This window comes from Pseudonaja textilis, chromosome 1, assembly GCF_049901715.1.
Source record: "Pseudonaja textilis isolate UNSWEBS1 chromosome 1, rPseTex1.2, whole genome shotgun sequence".
In the NCBI taxonomy this organism is placed as follows: Eukaryota; Metazoa; Chordata; class Lepidosauria; order Squamata; family Elapidae; genus Pseudonaja; species Pseudonaja textilis.
The window spans coordinates 238,807,620-238,828,719 of NC_141990.1; the positions used below are offsets into that span (position 1 = coordinate 238,807,620).

At 34.3% G+C, this 21,100-nt stretch overlaps 1 protein-coding gene across 12 annotated transcripts in view; it reads left to right on the forward strand.

Moving 5' to 3' along the window:
- Positions 1 to 10,996, forward strand: part of SOX6 (SRY-box transcription factor 6) — a 465,066-nt gene extending 454,070 nt beyond the window's left edge. For all 12 annotated transcript variants that reach the window (XM_087921050.1, XM_087921045.1, XM_087921043.1 and 9 more), the window contains 2 exons: positions 479 to 695; positions 2,291 to 10,996. In XM_087921050.1, the coding sequence (XP_087777176.1) occupies positions 479 to 695; positions 2,291 to 2,594 (521 nt within the window). In that variant the 3' untranslated portion in view covers positions 2,595 to 10,996. The remainder of the gene's footprint in view (positions 1 to 478; positions 696 to 2,290) is intronic.
- Positions 10,997 to 21,100: the final 10,104 nt, after the last annotated feature.

A 21,100-nucleotide genomic window follows, 5' to 3' on the forward strand; every position in this document is an offset into this window, starting at 1 on the left:
AAGGAGAAGGTTTCATCTATTCTGTAAGTGGAGGTTCTGTAGTAGAGATTACCTTCTACACTGAAGGGTAACCTCTATTACAAGAAGTTTCTGCCTCTAATATTTTGCCCTGCTCATAAGGACAATGAGGTTGGAGAGGGAGACAGAGCTAATATCCTTAGTTTTGCTCTTGCGACTTGCATAAAGTATAAGAAAGGTTGGTAACATTTGAGAAGAACATATGACAATTAGTTTGATTTGGCTTGGCTAATGCATTTAAAAAATTTATGGATTATGATTGAGTACAAGCTTGGAGAATCTTTGGCCTGATATTGTTGGACCAACATCAGTAAGACTGATTCATAATGGTTAATGGTCAGAGATTTTTGGAATTATCATATAGCCAGATTCCTACTTTCTTTTTAGAAGTTTATTACCCCCAAAATGAATAGATTCAACAATTCACTGATGTTTATATATATATATATTTTCTATGCAGGTTCCCGCTGGAAATCCATGTCAAACCAAGAGAAACAACCTTATTATGAAGAGCAAGCACGATTAAGTAAAATTCACCTAGAAAAATACCCTAATTACAAATATAAACCTAGACCAAAACGCACTTGCATTGTTGATGGCAAAAAACTGCGCATTGGAGAATATAAACAACTAATGAGGTCTCGACGACAGGAGATGAGGCAATTTTTTACCGTAGGGTAGGTATTTGAGTAGGTTTTCCCCCCTTTTTTTCCAGCAAAATAATCAAAATGTGTGAATTTCATCTCTTCCCAACAATGGTCCCATTCCTACTTAGGGTTGAGATTTAACCTTAAATTAAGATTAGCCCATGATTAACCATTTCCACCCACCCACACACACACACCCCCAACTCCGTTGTAGTGACATTAACAATTGATGATAATCTGATCCACAATGCATTAGCTGGGATTCATTAGTATTACATTGCTTTTAAATTGATATCAATGTAAAATTTACTTTCTCATTACTGTTACGATATGGATGGGAATTAATTCATTTACTTCATGATTAATACAATTTTATCTAATTAAAAGTTCCTGAAATCTTCACCCATCAAATTTTATGATGCAGATCATCAAATCAAAAATATATAAAATCTATACATTTCAAAACCATTCACATCAATTGCAATTGTTTACAAAAATGTTCATTGAGAAAACTGCATAATGGAATGAGAAAAAGAAATTTGCACCTAATGAATATCAATCTTTCTAAAGAGAATTCAAAATATTAAAACAGATATAGGAATGGACTGAATTTGTATATTACTATCTGTATTTTAAGCAACAGTAATGCTGCTTAACCAATGTTCCTTAGAAAAAAATACCAAACAATATGCTTTAATTAAAATAACCAGAATTAAATCCTGACAGGTTAACTTTTGTCCTCTCACTTGAGAGTCCTTCCACTGGTATATTATCCAATTTCAAAAAGAAAAAGTCCACTATAAATACTGCTTGCCATGGAAACTTATTCTGCTTCCTGTTATTGCTAGTGAACTTCTGTCTTTTCATTGATTATTTATTATTCTAACAATAAATTCTGGAGCAAATTTTCAGACTCTAAATATTGAATGGAAATCTCATATCAGATATCTAGGAAACTAGATCATTGATTTTGACTGCTTATGGCTTAACACACTGGAGGTTAAATTTTTATTTTTTTATGTAACTCAAATTTAGATTAAAAATTGGAAATATGATTTAAGATTAAAATATAATCCTCATTTAAGACAATAAGGCAATCTGAGAGGGACAGATGACTGGTTTTGCAGCAAGAGATACTCAAATATGTCAGTTACATATTCAGTTAAGAACATCATATCACTATATAGCAATTAAAGCCCAATAAAATTTTGTTGAGGAGTTGGAAAAGATATGTCCTCATGATCTAGGTCTAGGTCTAGGCCCCTATTTTATGCAGATTATGGATATTGTGGACACTAGCATTCATAATCAAATGAATGTGGGTACAGTTCCCTGCAGATTTCAAACCAAACCAAAACCAAGAAAAGACATCATAAATACTTATAGAAGAGAATCTTTGTAACTCAGGGTTGAATTGTGGGGTCCTTGGTGCTCTTTGAGCTTGATTGGTTGTTTGCAGATGTTTTGTTACCAAACTAGATGACATCATCAGTGCACTGATAAATAAGTCTGTGTTGATTAAATTGTTCAATGTGTTTTAAAAATAAAGAGTTAAAAGGATACTGCTGCATCCTTTCTTAAATTGGTAGGGAGCACTTTTCAAACATACCTTTGTTTCCTTGTAGGCAACAGCCTCAGATTCCAATTGCCACAGGAACAGGAGTGGTCTATCCTGGTGCTATTACTATGGCAACAACTACGCCATCGCCTCAGATGACATCTGATTGCTCCAGCACTTCTGCTAGTCCTGAGCCCAGCATCCCTGTCATTCAGAGCACTTACAGCATGAAGACGGACAGTGGGAGCCTAGCTGGAAATGAAATGATAAATGGGGAAGATGAGATGGAAATGTACGAGGACTTTGAGGAGGACCCCAAATCAGACTATAGTAGTGAAAACGAAGCCCACGAGGCTGTCGCTGCCAACTGAGGATGTTTGCTGAATTACTCTGACTTTGTTTTGTTTTGTTTTCTTTTGAACAAAAAGTTCTTAAAATGAGCCTGCATGCATGTATGGCTCCTACAGTTACATCTGCAGAATGGTCTTAAATGTTTCTTATCGTGTGACACAGATTGTTCCCTAATTTTCATGAACTTTTTTAAACAATTTAAGTGAAGACATTAAGTATCAGACATTGGGACTTGAAAACTGATATGAATCAATTGTTCTCTTACAAGTCTTATCTCTCTTTCTTTCTCGCTCTCTCTCTCTTTTTTTGGTCTATTCTTTCTCCTTCCTGGATGCTGATAAAAAGGTTTAAGTTACTGTTTTAATGGGGGTTTTACATTCTCACTCAGGTATGCTGTGCCAGCCTACAGATTGTGAATGTGTTTTTATTCTGAATTATTTTGAAAAACAAAACAAAAAACCTACAAATTTCCTATCATGAAACAAGACAAGTCCTAAGCATGTACATCTATCTGTATTAGCTCATCCTTTTTAAAATAAGGTCTCTAAATTCCTTTTTATTTCCTGAGATATAGCTGACCTTCTGATGTGCCAAACTTTCCTAACTTCTGAATCTTAATATTTAAAAAAGTCTTAAGGGAGACACTGTAAAGTCTTAGACAATCCTTTGGCATTTTAAAAATACTGATATATCTTAAAAGAAAATCCTACTTTTTCCAGAAAATTGTAAACTACTCAGGAATCTGGAGACAGGATATTGCTTAAAAAGTGAATATGATTGCTACAATGCACTTGTTCCATTGCTTCTGCCTCTTGATGTACCATCAGTGTGAAACTTGAGTAAGCACAACAGAGTGATCACCAGCTAAGACAGGCCTGTCTTAGCAACATAAGGACACCTTCAAGTCATTCTCTGTCCCTTTGCTTTGAATTCTTATATTCAGTCTTAATTACATTTGGTCTTAATGTATTCATTCCAGAATGTCAGGGGGCCATGTAGTAAAAAAATATTTTCAAATGTACTGTTGTAACGGCATTATCATTTGTTTGCCTTTTATTTCTTTTAAAGAGCCCTTCCCCCTTAAAGTGTGTGGTATCTTAAAAATAATGAGGCACTTAATATTGGAAAGGAATAACTCTCTATTTCTCTCTCTCTCTCTCTCACACACACACACACAAACACACACACATGAGGAAATGTGTTTCTACATGTCAGAAACACTTGGAAAAATGCTATTATTAGTAGAACAGTATGATATACAGGAGAGCATACAATATCTACCTACTATGCTGTTTCTTTTTAGGATAATTTGTGAGGTTCCCTACTGTACTTCTGTTTTCTAATCTTGAGTTATTGTATGTTGTCAGACAACACTTCATATATTCCCCACCTAGTATGCCCAGTGCTAGGCATAATGAAAGTTGTAGCCTAACACAGTATCTGGTGCAAGGCTTAAAAACTATTTCTGTTAAGTTTATGTATTAGATTATCTTAACCTCTGTCTAGTACATAGCCTAGAAATCCAACATAGTCTTTCTCTTCTCAGAGAGTAAAGTGCTGCCGCTATTTAGAAATCTTCCTGTTATAATAATTATCCTTCGATGATATAGAAATTTTAAATCTTGCAGATAATCTGTGTTGAATATTAATTCTAAAGAACCGAAAAGGATGCAAAGATCATCCTTCTACTTATAATTTCACTTTACTCATTTAGATGTATATGCTCAGCAGTATTTGAAAATTTTCAAAACCTTGTTATCTGCCATATAAGAAAAACAATATGAAAGAACGTAAAGCTATACCCCAAGGTCAGTATTTGTGAATTATGCCGGGTCCTTTGGATCAAAACTGCTGTAGAAATTTAAATTTTTATTTATTTCAGTGCTAATATATAGTTTTATTATACATTATATTGATTTCTAAGGAGCCAAGGGCAAGGTAAAATAAAGCATTCCCAAATTAAACATCCAGCCATTTGTGGATGTCAGTATTTAACACTGAAATTTGAAATTGATCCATTTAATGTATTTCAAAGTACAAAACCTGGTTAGTGACTTATAAACTCTTTAAGAGTTTTCACCAACTCCTAAGGTAGAAGGCATTAATATTCTTTGATTTGAAGAGAAAATAATACAAATGCTTTCTTCTTTATATCTGACTATCAATAGTTACAACTATTTCTAACTGCTATGTATACCAGAAAGATTGCAGTTTTATATGCCTTCTAAGTAGAACCAGTTTCACACAGACATTTTATGGTATGGCGGGTAAATTTTTCCATGCCATTCAGATTGTCAGTGTGAATGTTTAATGGTGATTAAGAAAATATATCAAGTATTAATCCAAATGGAGCAGCTGCCTCTCTATTGCCTTTCCATGTAGTACGTTTCATCCAAACCATTTAATTATATGAGGGTGAATTGTGTCAAGAGGGCTGCCTTCTACAGACATGCCATTCTTAAGACTGGAGGAATATTCTTATTAGCTTGCTCAGGGGATAAGAGTGCCAGGTTTTTCAATAGCATTTTAGCACTTTGTAGGATGGCAAAGAAGATAAACCACCAAGTAATAAATTTATGAAATATGACCTAGGTTCTTCTACACTTAAACGATTGCAATCATATCTTTGTGCCTAGAGCTTCCATTACCCAGAATGGCAGATGAGGCTCCCTCTGTTTCTGTTTGCAATGGGAAGTTTACATAGATACTTGGTCTTTTGATTGAGACCACTGTATCTTTTTGCCTAGTTCTTTTCAGAGGGTTTTAGACTGGTGTTTTCATTAGCAACATTAACAGAGTTTGAGCCAGATTATTGTCATGCTATCACAAATCTTGTAGTTTTAGCAGAAAAAGAAAAAATACGACCTATAAGTTTCCAGTAATTATTTCTAGAAGTGAAGGCAGTTCTGCAACTTTACAATAGGAGAGTTTAATCCATGCAGCAAGCCAACTGACCATTTGTGTGTGTGCATGTGTGTGGGTATATGTGTGGTTGCATACACACGCAGTCATTTGGCAGCCATTCTACAATCTACGATAGAATCATTTATCTTTTCTATTTATTTGAATGAATGCTTCTCTCATATCCCACAGTTATGACAGTGAAACTGGTCTAGCCAAGATGTAAAGGCACTTGTTATCATTAGCTGGTGAGAGAATCCTCTTTATCTAGTTAAAGTACTGAAATAAATCCTTTGTTGTCTCTGAGATTGCTTAGGAATTTGAACTGATCTAATAGATGTAGCATGGATGGGAGATAACCCATTATTTCCTAAAGAATGACTATTTATTAATTTCCTACAAGTTTCTCCTGTTATAAATCGCTCTCCATTCTACATGTCTGGGGTTGTGTTTTTTTTTCTTCCATAGCTAGAATGCTGTATTGCTAGCATTGTATGTTTTGTAATTATTTTTGCACAAGGGCAAACATTTAGTTTCCTGAGTTATTTTCTTTTTATAATTCTATGACCATGCCAAAATAATATTCTGCAGGCTGGCAGAGAACAAAGGACTGTTCTTTAGGACTGAAACTTGATTTTACTCATACGACAAAAACACACACTCACAGATGTTGTTTCGTAAGTGTAATAAGCACTGGATATAAATGGTATTTTTTATCACTGCTAACTAATGTGAAACTGTTGTACAAAAAAAAAACCCGACATGAACAAAAGTCATCTGTTTAGACTCGTGTGGGCCTGCCTCACAGTTGCCGGATTTGAGTCATTTTTTTTTATGTCTTGTTATTTCATTTATTTATGCAAGATTCTTATATGTATGAATACTTTGTTTGAGCTCCAGTCCTCCATCTGTGTTGATGATTTGTAACTTAAATCTGTGTTCTTGACGTTGATTGGCTCTTCACAAATTAGCAGGTGGTAGAGTATGACTTATTGGACAGGTTTTGAATTTAAAATCTGCAGAATCAGTTTATGATATTTATTAGCCTATACTGGCTCTAAAGTATCAATAGAAATCAAGGAAGGACAATCGTTGGGAACCAAAAATATTTTTTTTTCTTTTTTAAAATTCATCATTGGAGCTCAAAACAAGGTTCTTTAGTAGTCACCATCTCATTTAAGATTTTTTAAAAAATTGTAAATATAACATAGGAGATAGAATTTTATTTTTTGTTCATGGATACTTAGCTATATATAAGTTATGTATTTACTTTTGTTCTGTATCAGTGTACATTGGTCCATATTAAATGCTGACAAATCACTGTACCTCATGTAGATTTTATGCCTGCAGTGTGGCAGCAGTATTGTGGACCTATAGCTAAACTGGCGAGTTGCTTCCCTTGTGCCCCCTTCAATCTGAATCCCATATAATAAACACAAAATACTTCAAACATTGCAACCTGCTTATAAAATAACAACCTTATATTTACTCTGTAGTAGTGGCATTATAGTTTGGGAGAACAGTAAAACATTTGTTCAAGAATTATAACATAGCCAGTTGATTCTTAGTATTTCTTCATTAGCAAATAAGTGCATAGGACATGAAGTACAAATTACACCTTTTGGGCATTCTAGCAGTCTGTGATTCTAGTTCAGGTGACAAAAGTGATGATTTCTTACATCCTTATTTAGCTCTAGAGAACAAGGCAAACTTAGGTCTCATTTATTTCAATTAAACTGAAGTATCTTGATCAGCTATATGTTCTCACAATTCTTTGACATCTTTGTCAAGATAGTCTGAGTAGGAACTGATCGGATTAAGTATTGAACTCCCCCTCAGGTCTATCCTCCAATTTAATTGAGGCTATATTTAAACGAACTTTAAAAACAGATTGTAAAAGAGACAGTTTTCTTGTAATTTGCTTCAAGCAAACCTGATGGACGTTCTTGGTTCTTTTTTTGAAAGCAACCAATGTGACTTAGAAAAGTTGTCAATAGGAAGGCAAATAAATAAGAAAGCAAATAAATAATCAAGTGTGTTTGAGGAGTTAGCCATTAATCCAGCCTTTTAAAATAAGTAGTACCAGTTGTTAATATAACATAGATTTTTTTTTTAAAAAAATCTGTGTTTGGTGTGAAACAGTATTGGCTTGTCAAAATAGAACTGTAGCATTTATAATTCTTCATTAAAATATAAAAGGGCAGTAATAATTTTATATTGTCTCAAGATAATGCTTATTTAAAATGAATGTGATGCCATGCACTTAGATTCTTAGAGTAACTGTACTTTGCAAACACAAAATTTAATATATAACTTTCAACAAAATAACTTCTGACATCTTTAGTTGACAATTTAAGAGTGTTGTTTAGAAGATATAATAAAAGCATTCAACTTAACATGAATTTAAAGAACTGAAACATATTATCACAGGGTTTATAAAAGGACAGAAAGCATCTGCAATGTCTATTTTTTAGAATACGCAGTATGAGATGCAGACTTATATGAAGGCATTTAATCCACCATCCAAACAATGTAGGTAGCAGATTTCTGGAGAAAACTTTAGGCAATGCTGTTGGCATTTTTAAAAACTGAAAGTTTAGGCTTAGGAGTTGAAACATGTACAGTATGGCTCTGCATGCTTTAACACTAAGGAATTGTTTGCACTCCTGTAAGCCTGGCCTTCTCTGTTCATGAAAGCAGCTCTTCATTGTTGTTAATACTTCCATTTCACCCTGAAAAAAAAAAGATGCTGCTACTTTAAGCAGACCATGTATTAAAGTTAATGCAACTCATACAGCAGTGGATTTTTTTTTTCAGGCTTACATGGAAGGTTGGAAAAAAATGAGTTCTGAAGTGCTGTAATTGGCAAAGTCCAGGGACTTTTTCAGAGTCATTTTCCAAGTCTCCATAGGCAGGACTAGTATACATGCAGTGCATTTGCTTTGCCATTCAGTAGCAACCACTCTCTTCTGTTATATAAATGTATGATGGTACGCCAATACATCTTTTGAGGGAAGCCCTGGATCACTTGCTGATCCCCATAGTCATCAAGAGGCAGTATAAGAAGGAAGAATGAGATTTATGACGGGACAAAACTTATACTCTGGTGTTCACTCTGTATGAATGAGTGTGATTGTTACTTACAATAAATACAAAACCAGTTTTACAAGGATAGCAAAAAAAAGATTGGAAAAAAAAAGATTGTTTGAATAATCGTGTAAATGAAATAAATGATTTTGTAAATGCAAGCATCACTTGATACATTGTTAAAGTCTGCTCTGATTGTAGCTTCTGCTGCTTTTCATCTTATTGACTGTTAATTTCTACTTTGCTACGAATATTTTCCCAATAAAAAATGACAATGATCCAGTAGAGAAAAACAAAATTCAAGACGAAGCCCTATTTTAGAGTAGGTAGATGAAATATCAGCAGTATGAATTTTCAGCAGCATATATATTGAAACAACAAAGCCATTCAATTCAAGTCCAAAACATGCTTTAAACTGAAGCTTCAGCAGAATCTTATATATAACAGTATGTATATTTGGAAAGGATTGTCAGTGCCAACAACTGTTCAAAAAATACAGCCGGTAGAATGTATTAGAGTATTTCATACTTTCAATTAAAAAAAAAGTCTCTCAGAACTTCTCAATGTTGCATGCATGTTTAAAGACTGAAGTTGGCACTTAAGCATGATCTTTAAAAAAAAACTAACATGTGACCTCAATTGATGTTTTTAAAAACATAAAAGCACTTACGTCCTCTTGTTTCTCAAAATCATTTTACTTTGCTTTCTTTTTTTCTGTTCTCCGCTATTACCTTTTACTACTTTGTTCTCTGAATGGTTGATATATTGTGAATGGTTGATGTATTGTGATCCCATATTAGAAAGGAAAAAAAATACAGATTTTTTTTTAAACAGCTAGATTTCTTTGTCATTGGATTTTATACCCCCCTTTTTTAAAATAACATCCCAAATTAATTTTTGGAAGCTGATGAAAAGAATTTAGAGGGAGCTCACTGGTGTAAAGAGAAGAGTGACTTTAGCATGATTGTAAGAAAACTCTACCCCATTGGTGTTTATAATAATATGAAAGCTCTAAAGAAGTTCAGTGATCCGCTTGCTTTATAACTTCTGCTTTCTTAGGAAACCCCAAGTGAGGTCCTTGGTGCTCTCAAAAGTTTGGGGAATGTGCAAACTATTTAATTGTTTGTATACTGCACATTGCAGTACTGCTAGTCCACATTCTCCGTTTGTCTTCCTGTCATTTGTGTTTTGCTTTCTCAAAAGCACAGGTCTCCCCCGCCCTCCTCCTGTAGCAAATGTTAGAATGTTTAAATATTTCTATCCATTATTGTATTTGCCATGTACAAATGTTTTATTACCCTAAGATGAGCTTATAAGCTGTTACTTACTGTAACCCATTTTCTTTCCTGACATTGTGATGTATATTGTGAAATTGTATTCTATGTTAATTTAATCAGCACAATTCACTGACATGCTGGACTGACAATGCTAGCTGCTGTTTCAAAGTGTAAAGTTTTGTGTAGAGCTGTTGGGGAGACCTCAGAAGTTTCCTATATCAAGGTACTATGCTTTGGTTCTCTTGGGGGTGGTTCTTTCAAACTCTTCTTACACCCCGTAAGTCCATTTTTAAACTGGTAGATTTTCTTGTACAAATTCTTTACAAAGTGCAGGTACCTACCTGAGCCCAGGGCTGGTAATGATTTGGGCATGTAAAGGAAAAAAAAAACCCTAGTGTCTATTGCTGCTTTGAATATGTTTTAAAAGTCTGAAAATGTAAATAGTTTATCAAAAAAGGAAAAAAAATCTTGTACAGTCCAGTGTAAAATTTTTAAATGAACTGAAAAGGTTGCCATCGCATCTCTCACACACTCTCCTCTTGAAGCAGTTTGAAAAGACAACCAGGCTTGCTAAGGATTTTGATTTTTTTTTTTAAATAAAAATATCTATACTCTTAATTTAAGAGGGAAAAATCATTCTTAGCTTTGCTTCATAGCATAAACAGACTTATTGGATTTTGTTGTGCAGTATTGACGTGAGGTAAATTAAATATTAAATAATTTTTCAGTGGTACTTTAAAAAGTTTTCTCTCCTCTGCCTCAGAAATGAATATAAAAGACAAAATGGAAAGACGCTTTCTTTATATCATATATTCTGGTGTACGCTGGCACCTTACTTACATCTTTGTAAGGATATTTGTTTCTTCCTCTTCGTTCTCTTCCTCATCTTGCTCTTGCTCTTCTTTTCCCCCTTCTTCCTCTCCTTTCTATTCCCCTTTTTGCACAAGGTGCTTTCCTGATATATTTAACATGTCATCATTGGGTGATGCCATATACGCCATGATAAGGGGGTCTAAGCCCTCAGGGGAGTGTCTATACGACTGCCTATTTATGCTCATTTACCTCAAGACTGTCCTCTCTGCCCTTAATCTATTCACCATCACTCCATATTTTCTACTGCTGTTGACACTTACAGATTAAAGATAAATTTTGTTTTATGATCTGTGTGTGGCTTTTTGTGTGTAGCCTATTCTTTCCTTTTGGCAGGTGGCATCCCAAGGAGAAAGATCTGCAGTTGGCCCATGCCTTCTGCTCAGGCTCATGTCCCTCTCTTCCTCTTTCTGTCCACTTATTGAGCCTGCCTTCCGGTCACATAAGTGGCTTGGATTTTCTGGCTTTGGTTTGGGGTCAGTTGGCATTCCTTGCTTTGATAACCCTAAGCCTCTTTATTTATTAGAGGAGTGATGTATTAGCAGGGAATTACTACAAGGCAAGATTTTCTGTAATACCAATGGAAAAGAATAAAAGTGGCCACTTAACCACTCATCTTTATATTAATTTCTGTTCTAAAATAATTAGATAATCCAATAGAGCTTGTCAGTTAGGTAATACTATATCACTTTTGGTCAAAAGACTATCCGCCCCCCCTTTTAAAAAAAGTTTAATTTTTGAAAGAGCTGTTCTGACTTCCTTCACCAGGGAACTATAGCTATAGTTTTAGAAAAATGGATCATTTGTATGAACTATTTTATGAAGTTCAGGATCAAATGGAGGGACTCCTTTTTGATGCAACACACCTACTTCAAAAAAAAGAAGATGAAAGGCAAACAAGTACCTTTCCGAATTATTAATCATTGTAGTTTATAAGCTACACCTGTTTGATTTTCCTTTTCTCCCTCAAAGATGGATCAGATATAGCTTACAATACACATTATTTAATAATTCCTATGTTCCAACTCATAAATGTACAAGACTGAACAGTAAAATATAGAAGGAAAAAGTATTCCCAAAAGCAAGAACACAAAACAACAGGGGAAAAAAAGGCAGATAGAATTAGGAAATCTAAAGCACTGAAAATCTTTATACAGGATGTAGTGTAGCCTAAAAGAATGCAATGGAAGGATAGGCCACTTTTCTGCTGAAATGTACCTATTCAGCTATTTCAAGTGCAACCATACAAAGAGCTTTAGAGCTATGAGTGGATTCTGTACCACAGATAGTTCTTACTGAACAGGCTGTGTATGAACTTGTACATTGATGTGATGAGAGGGCAATTTTAAGAACAAAAAGATGTACAGAAATATAGTGAATGCTGCTGGTTTGTTTAATTTCTTAGGATTTCCTATTCCCTTTTTGTGTTTTGCATAATTTTGTTTCCATGAAGAGAATAATGTGATGGGTATGTGTTTTGGAACATAGGAAACATTTGGGTTGATGGGATTCTAATTTCTGGACCAATAGAGAATAACGTTCGTCCTCCATCTGAGTTGACCTTCAGGTACCTGCCTCTGATCTCATGTTGCCTCTAAATTGTCATTTCTTCAAGCCGAACACATACCAACTCTTTTACATCATCCTTAGTTTGTTTAAGTCCATAATATCATCTCTTAGTCCAGGGATCTCAAACTTGGCAACTTTTAAGACTTGTGGACTTCAACTGCCAGAATCACCAAAGTTCGTGATATCATAAGCAACTCAAATACAACAAATATCTGTCCTGAAGATATCATTGAAATAACCAGAGAAGGCCCTGGGTGCAAATACAATGATGGCTCTGTTGCCCCAAGATTTTGTAGAGTTGTATGCAAAAATGAGTTCAGCAAACGCATATTCATTCATACAATAAACGCCATTGCAAAAACCAATCCCAAGCACAAAAAACTTCGCTCAAGACTAGACTTATCCATACTGCAAAGAATCTGTTCCCGTGAACTCCGTACAGAACTCAAAAACCGCCTAGACAATAGAGAAAAGGACCTATACATTGACTACAGAGCTGATTGCATCAAAAGAAAATCACACAACCCACAACTCCACATCTAATCCCACCCCATCTAATCCAACATCACTCAAAACTAGGCATGCATGCCCCTAACTACCTCTATTCCAACACAACTGGCCTTAAATGCAAGCTACTCAATGCAAGAAGCCTTGTAAATAAAATACCTAAATTTATCCTCTCACTAAATATGGCTAAATTTGAGATTATATTTGTCTGTGAAACATGGCTCAATGCATCTCTCCCAGACTCCATTACCACAGTAACAGACTATCATGTTTACCGATCAGATCATGAAATCCGTAGAGGAGGTGGTGTTGCTGTCTTCTATAAAACGTCCCTACATCTAAAAAACATCCAAGTTACCCAGGAGCTTGCTATTCCTAAGACCATTGTCTGTGAACTGTCCTTAAATATCACATATCACATTTCTAACATGGGCAGCATCCTGCCCACATGCTTTTTCTTAGTCACTTCAATCTACCTCATATTAACTGGACCCTTAATGAGTGTACAACTGAACCTACATATGCAACCTTCTACAATGCAGTAACAAATCTGGGACTAGAACAACTAGTAACCAACAACACTAGATTTAACAACTGCCTCGATCTCATCTTCTGCAATAGTTTGAATTCAATTTATGGAATACAAATTAAAGAACTCTTTTCCAACAGTGACCACAACATGATTGACTTTTGTCTCAACATACATCCACACAAAAATCATCACAATGATGTAATCCCCAATTATAACTTCAAAAAAGGCAACTATGATCTTATAAACAACAATCTCTCATCCCTTGATTGGCAATTTCTATTCACTGGATGCAATACTGTAAAAGACCATTATGACATATTTTTACTTGAAGTCAAAAGAGTCATCAAACTATATGTACCATTAACAACTCCCAAAACCAGAAAAAAACAAATTGCCCATAACAATAAAGAAGCTTCAATCCAAAAAGAATCACTTTGGCAGAAAAACAAATTTGGTCACGTTGCCAACTTCAAAAGCTGATACAAAAATTTATGCTACCACATAAACTGCACTAATTATCACACTAAACAAGAAGAAAACCCTCTATGCCCCAATTCCACCTGCACTTTCTATAATTTTGTAAACAACAAACTAAAAGACTCAAGGTCCATCCCACCCCTGAAAGGACCTAATGGTAAAAGACTGCAACGATGACATTATTAAAGCCAACCTCTTTAACACATTCTTTGGCTCAGTATTTGTAAACAGCAATGGATCATGCCCAGTATTTCCTAGTCGAAACACAGACAACTACAATGATCTAATACATATCATTTTTACAGAAGACAATGTTGAAACAGCACTACGCAATCTAAAACCATCTCTATCTATTGGACCGGATGGAATATGTTCCTACTTCTTAAAAAAGCTATCCACTGTCATAGCCGAACCTCTAAGCATAATCTTCGAAAAATCTTTCAGGACCAGCTCCTATGGTCACAAGCCACGGTCATCCCCAACTTCAAAAAGGGAGACCCCAGCCTAGTTGAAAATTACAGACCAATCTCTTTATGCTGCGGCACCTGTAGTCATGGAATCAATTATTAACCAATCCATTATCCTCCACTTAGAGACAAACAACCTACTCCCTAATAAAAAATTTGGTTTCAGAAAAAAAAACTATCCTGCAATCTGCAACTCTTACACTGCAAAAACATATGGACTACACAACTCAATAAGGGCAGAGCAATAGACGCAATCTATGTAGACTTCTGTAACGCCTTTGATTCAGTGGTACACAAAAAACTACTCTTAAAACTAAAATCTTATGGTATTTCTGGACACGTGCGTAACTAGATAGAAGCATTCCTGTCAAACAGACAACATATGGTCAACATTGGGAGCGTCCTATCAAATTCTGTACCTGTCAACAGTGGTGTCCCCCAAGGCAGTGTTCTAGGACCAACTCTCTTCATACTCTACATAAATGACCTCTGTGATCATATTAAGAGCAACTGTGTTCTTTTTGCTGATGAGGTAAAGCTATTCAACACCACAGACAATACTGCTACCCTTCAAAAAGACCTTGACTATGTATCAGAATGGTCAAACAAATGGCAACTTCAAATCTCAACAAATAAATGCTCTATCCTACATATTGGCAAAAGAAATCAGAAAATAAAATACAAGCTGAATAGTCAAGACCTTGTTGATGATCCAAGCTCTGTAAAGCACCTTGGAATACTCATCTCTAATGATCTAAGTGCTAGAGCCCACTGTAACTACATAGCCAAAAAGGCATTAAGAGTGGTTAACCTAATCCTATATAGCTTTTTCTCAGGTAATATTACACTACTAACTAGAGCATACAAAACATTTGCTAGACCAATACTCGAATACAGGTTATCAGTCTGGAACCCACATTACGTATCTGATATTAACACGGTTGAGAAAGTCCAGAAATATTTCACAAGAAGAGTTCTCCACTCCTCTACTTGTTGCAGAATACCTTATGCCACCAGACTCGAAATTCTAGACCTAGAAAAACTAGAACTATGTCACCTTCGGTCCGATCTAAGTATAGTATATAAAATCATACATTGCAATGTCCTACCTGTTGATGAATACTTCAGTTTCAACCATAACAACAGCAGAGCAAACAATAGATATAAACTCAAGGTTAATCACACCAAACTTGATTGAAGGAAATATGACTTCAGCAACAGAGTGGTCAATGTCTGGAATACTCTCCCTGACTCTGTGGTTTCTTCTCCAAACCCCCAAAACTTTTTTTTTTATTATTGAAAAACAATTTTATTAGTTTTTAAAAACAAATAAACAAACAAAACATAAAAACACCCAGCTTTCTTTCATAAATATACAAACAGTGTGTCGGTTGGTTTACCAGTTTTTGTGCATTCATTTCGTAGTCTCAGTTACAGTTACATTACATAATAACTCATATTATCAGTCAAAAATTATATACCCTAGTATCACTATCAAACAATCATTTGACTATGATTTTATTCATTCACACCTTACGAGATAACTATAATTTACTTAATTTATTTTATAACAAATCATATAATCATACCAAATCTATCCTGAAGATATTTTATAAATGTGATATTAAATAAAAAAGAAAAAAAATCTCTTTATATATTCATTATTATCTAAAATTCTAAATATTCTATTATTGTATTTTACCATCCAACCATTGATAGAAAAGGTCCCAAATTTTATAAAATTGTTTATCCTCTTGTTCTCTAATTTCAAATGTCAATCTACTCATTTCAGCACACTCCAATATTTTCTTAATAATTTCTTCCTGCAATGGTATTTTCTCATTTTTCCAGTTTTTAGCAAATACAATCCTAGCCGCTATTAATACATTTACAATCAGGTATTTCAAATCTTTGTTATATGTATCAGGTAAGATTCCCAATAAAAAGATCTCTGGTTTCAAATCTATGTGTTTTTTTTGTCATTTTTTCCAACCACATGCGAATTTTAGTCCAGTATTTTCTAGCATCCTTGCAAGTCCATCACATATGGTAATATGAGCCAGGTATCTGATGACATTTCCAGCATTTTTCAGATTTATTCTTGAACATTCTTGCTATTCTTGTTGGAGGAAAGTGCCACCTGTAAAACATCTTATACAAATTTTCTTTATAAGCTGTTGACATAGTCATTTTATAATTTTGAGACCACAATTTTTGCCATTTTTCTAAATCAATCCCATATCCAAAATTCTTCCCCCAAGCAATCATAGTTTCTTTGACTTGTTCTTCCTCTAATTTAATTTCCAGTAAATAACCATATAATTTTTAATCACCTTTTCATCAGTACCTGTCAAGATCTTATCTAAATCAGTCAATTTATCATAAAATCCCTCTGTTTTAAAATCCTCATCATACCTTGAATGTATTTGCGCATATGAAAACCAATTCATCTTTATACCTTGTTCCTCTAAGTTTTGCATCGATTTAAGTTCACCCTTTTCATCCAGTATTTCCCCATATCTAACTGTTTGTTCCTTCTTATAAATTATAGGATAGGAAAATGCTTCAATGGTCGATAACCAGACTGGAATTTTCAAATAACGTTGTCTTTTGATCTTCTCCCAATTTAACCACAAAGACTCCCGTATATAATGTCTTCTAAAATAGCCCTGTGTTTTAGTTCCCTTATACCATAGAAAGGCATGCCAGTCCAACAACAAATCATGACCTTCTAATGTCAACAATCTAGTCTTTCTTAGTGTTATCCACTCCTTGGCCCACATCAGATTTGCAGCTTGATAGTACAACTCCCAATCAGCCAAACCAAAACCTCCTCTAATTCTGGCCTCTTGTAAAAGTTTTAACTTTATTCTCACTTTCTTACCTTGCCATATGTACTTCAACACAATTTTATTTAACTCTTCAAAATAGTCTTTTCCAAGCCTGATTGGTATTGTTTGAAACAAGTAAGATTCTGGGTAGGATATTCATCTTGATTGTTGAGATTCTCCCTATTAGTGATAGTTGTAGATTTTCCCATTTCTTCAAGTCTAACGCTATCTGTTGTTTAAGTTTAATATAATTGTTCTCTTTTAATGTACTGCACCTTGGTGTCAAGTATATCCCCAAATACTTGACCTTGTTGGTGACTTGAATTTTCAATAGGTCTGCCAGTTCTTCTCTTTGTCTTAGTAACGTATTCTTTGTCAAAATCTTTGTTTTATCTTTATTTATTTTCAAACCAGCCACCTCACCATATTTCTCTATCTTTTCCAATAATTTTGGAGCTGTTTCTAAAGGGTCTTCCAAGATAAAGCCCGGATCATCCGCAAAGGCTTGCAATTTAAATTCTTCCTTTTTAATTTTTATTCCTTTTATGCTTTTATCATCTCTAATATTTCTATTCAACACTTCCAAAGTCAATACAAATAGCAAAGGTGATAGAGGGCATCCTTGTCTTGTACCTTTTCTTATATTAATAGAATCTGTGAATTCTCCCTCTATCATTACCTTTGCCACTTGCTTATGGTATATAGCTTCTATTGCTTGGATAAATTTTCTGGCAAAACCCATCTGTTCCAATAATAGTAACATAAATCTCCAATTCACATTATCAAATGCCTTTTGGGCATCTAAGAATATCAAAGCCATTTGTTTTTCGGGATGTGCCTCATATTATTCCAAAGTGTCCAGGATAATTCTCATATTATCTTTGGCAGAAATCCATTTTGATCTGGATGAATAAAGTTATTTAAGTATTTTTTAAGTCTTTCTGCCAAAATTGAAGCAAAGATTTTATAGTCTGCATTTAGTAAAGAAATAGGTCTATAATTCTTAATTTGCAATGGATCAGCCTCTTCTTTTGGAATAAGTGTAATATAAGCTTCTGACCATGTTTTAGGTATCATCTTCTTTAACATAGCTTCATTCATGACTTCTAGCAATGGAATGCTCAATGATTCTTGTAGTGTTTTATAAAATTCTGCTGGAAGCCCATCTGGACCTGGTGCTTTCCCATTATTTTGCTTCTTAAGTGCTTCAGTTAATTCCATCATTGTTATATTACTTTCTAACATTTTTTCAGTCTCTTTAGGTCTCTTGGGTAGATTAGCATTCTGTAGATACTGTTTGACTTTTTCCTCATCAATATTCTCTTGGTTATATAGTTGCCCATAAAAATCTCGAATAATTTCCTTTTTCTCTTTATTACCATAGCAAACCTGGCCTTGGTCATCTATTAATTGTGATATTTTCCTTGATTCTTTCTCCTTTCTCAATTTGTATGCTAACCATCTACCTAGTTTATTTGCATCTTCAAAATAGTTCTGTTTAGCACTTCTAATTTTCTGTGCCAATTCTTCTTTCTCTATTTGGCCCATTTTATGTTTGATTATGTCCAGTTTTAGTTTAATGTCTTTTTTCTGTGGCATTTTCTGTAGTTCTTTTTCAAGTCTTTTATACTCATCTTCTAAAACTTTAGTGGCTTGCCTTTTCCTGATATTCCTTTTTCTTATAGAGCCTATTTTCAAGCCTCTAGCATATGCCTTCATAGTGTCCCAGACATTCTGAATTGAAGTATCTTCTTTTTTATTTTCTCTAAAGAAAAAGGCCAATACTTTCTCCATCCATTGTGTAAAATCTTTTTCCTTTAAAATAGTCACCTATGCTGGCTGGGGAATTCTGGGAGTAGAAGTCCACAAGTTTTAAAGTTGACAAGTTTGTTTTTTCAATTAGCAATTTTATTAAGTTATAAAGTAATATAAAATACAAAATACAAAGTAAATAGAAAAGCAGTGGGGAGCAAAAGGGGAAGAAGAGGTGAGGAAAGATAAGAAAAAGAAAGAAAAAGAACCATTGACTTCCAACTCTCTCTGTTACTCTCTCTGTTAAAATAAGGCATTGATTTACGATCACAATGTTAATAATATAAACAAGTCATTTCTATAATGATCTATTAGTCTAATCGGTAAAACCTGAAGCCAGAGTTTCATTCTTCTCCACATCAAGCACGAAGTTCAGAAAAAGTCAACAAGCTTGGAGACCCATGTGTTAGCCCTCAAGGCCCATCATTTAATAAAGTGTCTGTTCTTTGCCACATAATTGTACCAGTATAAAGATTCACAGCAGCTTTTTATGAATAATTTCCATTTATATAATTATCACAGTCAAAAGCAATCTACCAAATTACATTTTTATTAAAAAGGTAAAGCTACAATTTCCAGCAGGATTCCCTCTTGAAATTCATGGTTGACTTACTTTAAGGAGTTTTAGCTCCTATAGCTGAGTATTATCTGTCAGGAAAAACAATGACTGCCATCAGGATATGTTTGAGATCTATCAAGTTTCATGTTTATAAAACGAATAGATTCATTAGCTTTTAATTGCTTAAAGATATTATGAGCATTCTAGGTTGAAGTCATGATAATCTATAACAACTTTCTTTTGAACTTTTACTTGTAATTAAAATTCTCTAGATGACTGGCAAAATTAAAAAAAAATTGCCCTTGACAAATCATTACTAGCAGTTGTACTAAGAACTACCTGGGTGCATTTGAATTTATTTACACAGAACAGGCTTTCAAAACCTCTAAAGGTGCTGTTGCACAACAAATGGGTGTGACTTATTTGGCAGCGATCTCTCAGATTTTTCATAAAAGAAGTAAAGGCAATAGTTTGAGGTTAACAATGTGTAAATCCGAAACAACTCTTCAGTTAAAAGATGGAATCTGCTTTGTCAGCATTGTATCATATTTTTAATGAATTATGATCAATTATAAACTTTGATGAAAAATACTTTCATCTACTTTCCTAAACAGCATGCCAAATTTAGGAGGATGGAAAAAAGCACTGAGACAACTGACTAAGTCAGAAAATTCAATATTTGTCTATGATTAAATACATTGTAGGTGGAATACTCATTTGTATAAACACATTAGTTTTCATTTCAGTTTTATAAAAAAAAAATGAATAGTTTCTTTGCGTCTCATCACAGGTTCTAGTGTAGTTGAATTTTTTTTGCAATCAGACCTGGGTTACGTTCTAATTGTGTTAATACACTGGGTGTGCTCATTGTCTTCTTACTTCTATTTCCATGGATTACATTTTGAGGTACACAGAGAATTGCAAGGGGATAAATAACCCATTTAAAAGCAGTTATAAATGATTTGAGACTTCTGTCAAATAACAATAACTTAGAATATAAATCACTGGGACCCAATGGATGTAATCTGAATTCTGAAGGACTGTGAGATGTTATCTCAGAATCATTGTATCATATATTTTAAAAATCCTGGAGCATCAGGGAACTACCAGAGAATTGGTAAAGTGCTGATGTGGTTCCTATCTTCAAAAAAGGAAGAAGAAAAACAGACCCAGGAAACTATAGACCAATCAATCTATCAATACCTGGGAAGATACTGGAAAAAAATAATTAAAAAACAAATCCATGAACATTTAGAAGCAAATAAGTTATAGCTAGAAGTCAGCATAGTTTGTTAAAAACAGATCATGCCAAACCAACCTTATTTCATTATTTGACAGAATGACTAAATTGGTAGATCAGCAAAATGCTGTGGACATAGTATATTTAAACTTCAACACAGTCGACCACAACCTCCTTCTTGGTAAACTAGAAAAATGTGGGAAAGACAGCATCGGATGGATTGTAACTGGCTGACAAACCATACTCAATGAGTAGTCCCTAATGGTACTACATCTACATGGAAGGAAGGAAGCAGTGGGGTACCACAAGGTTCCATCTTAGGCCCAGTACTGTTCAATGTTTTCATAAATGACTTAGATGAGGGAATAGAATGGGAACTCATCAAATTTGCAGATGA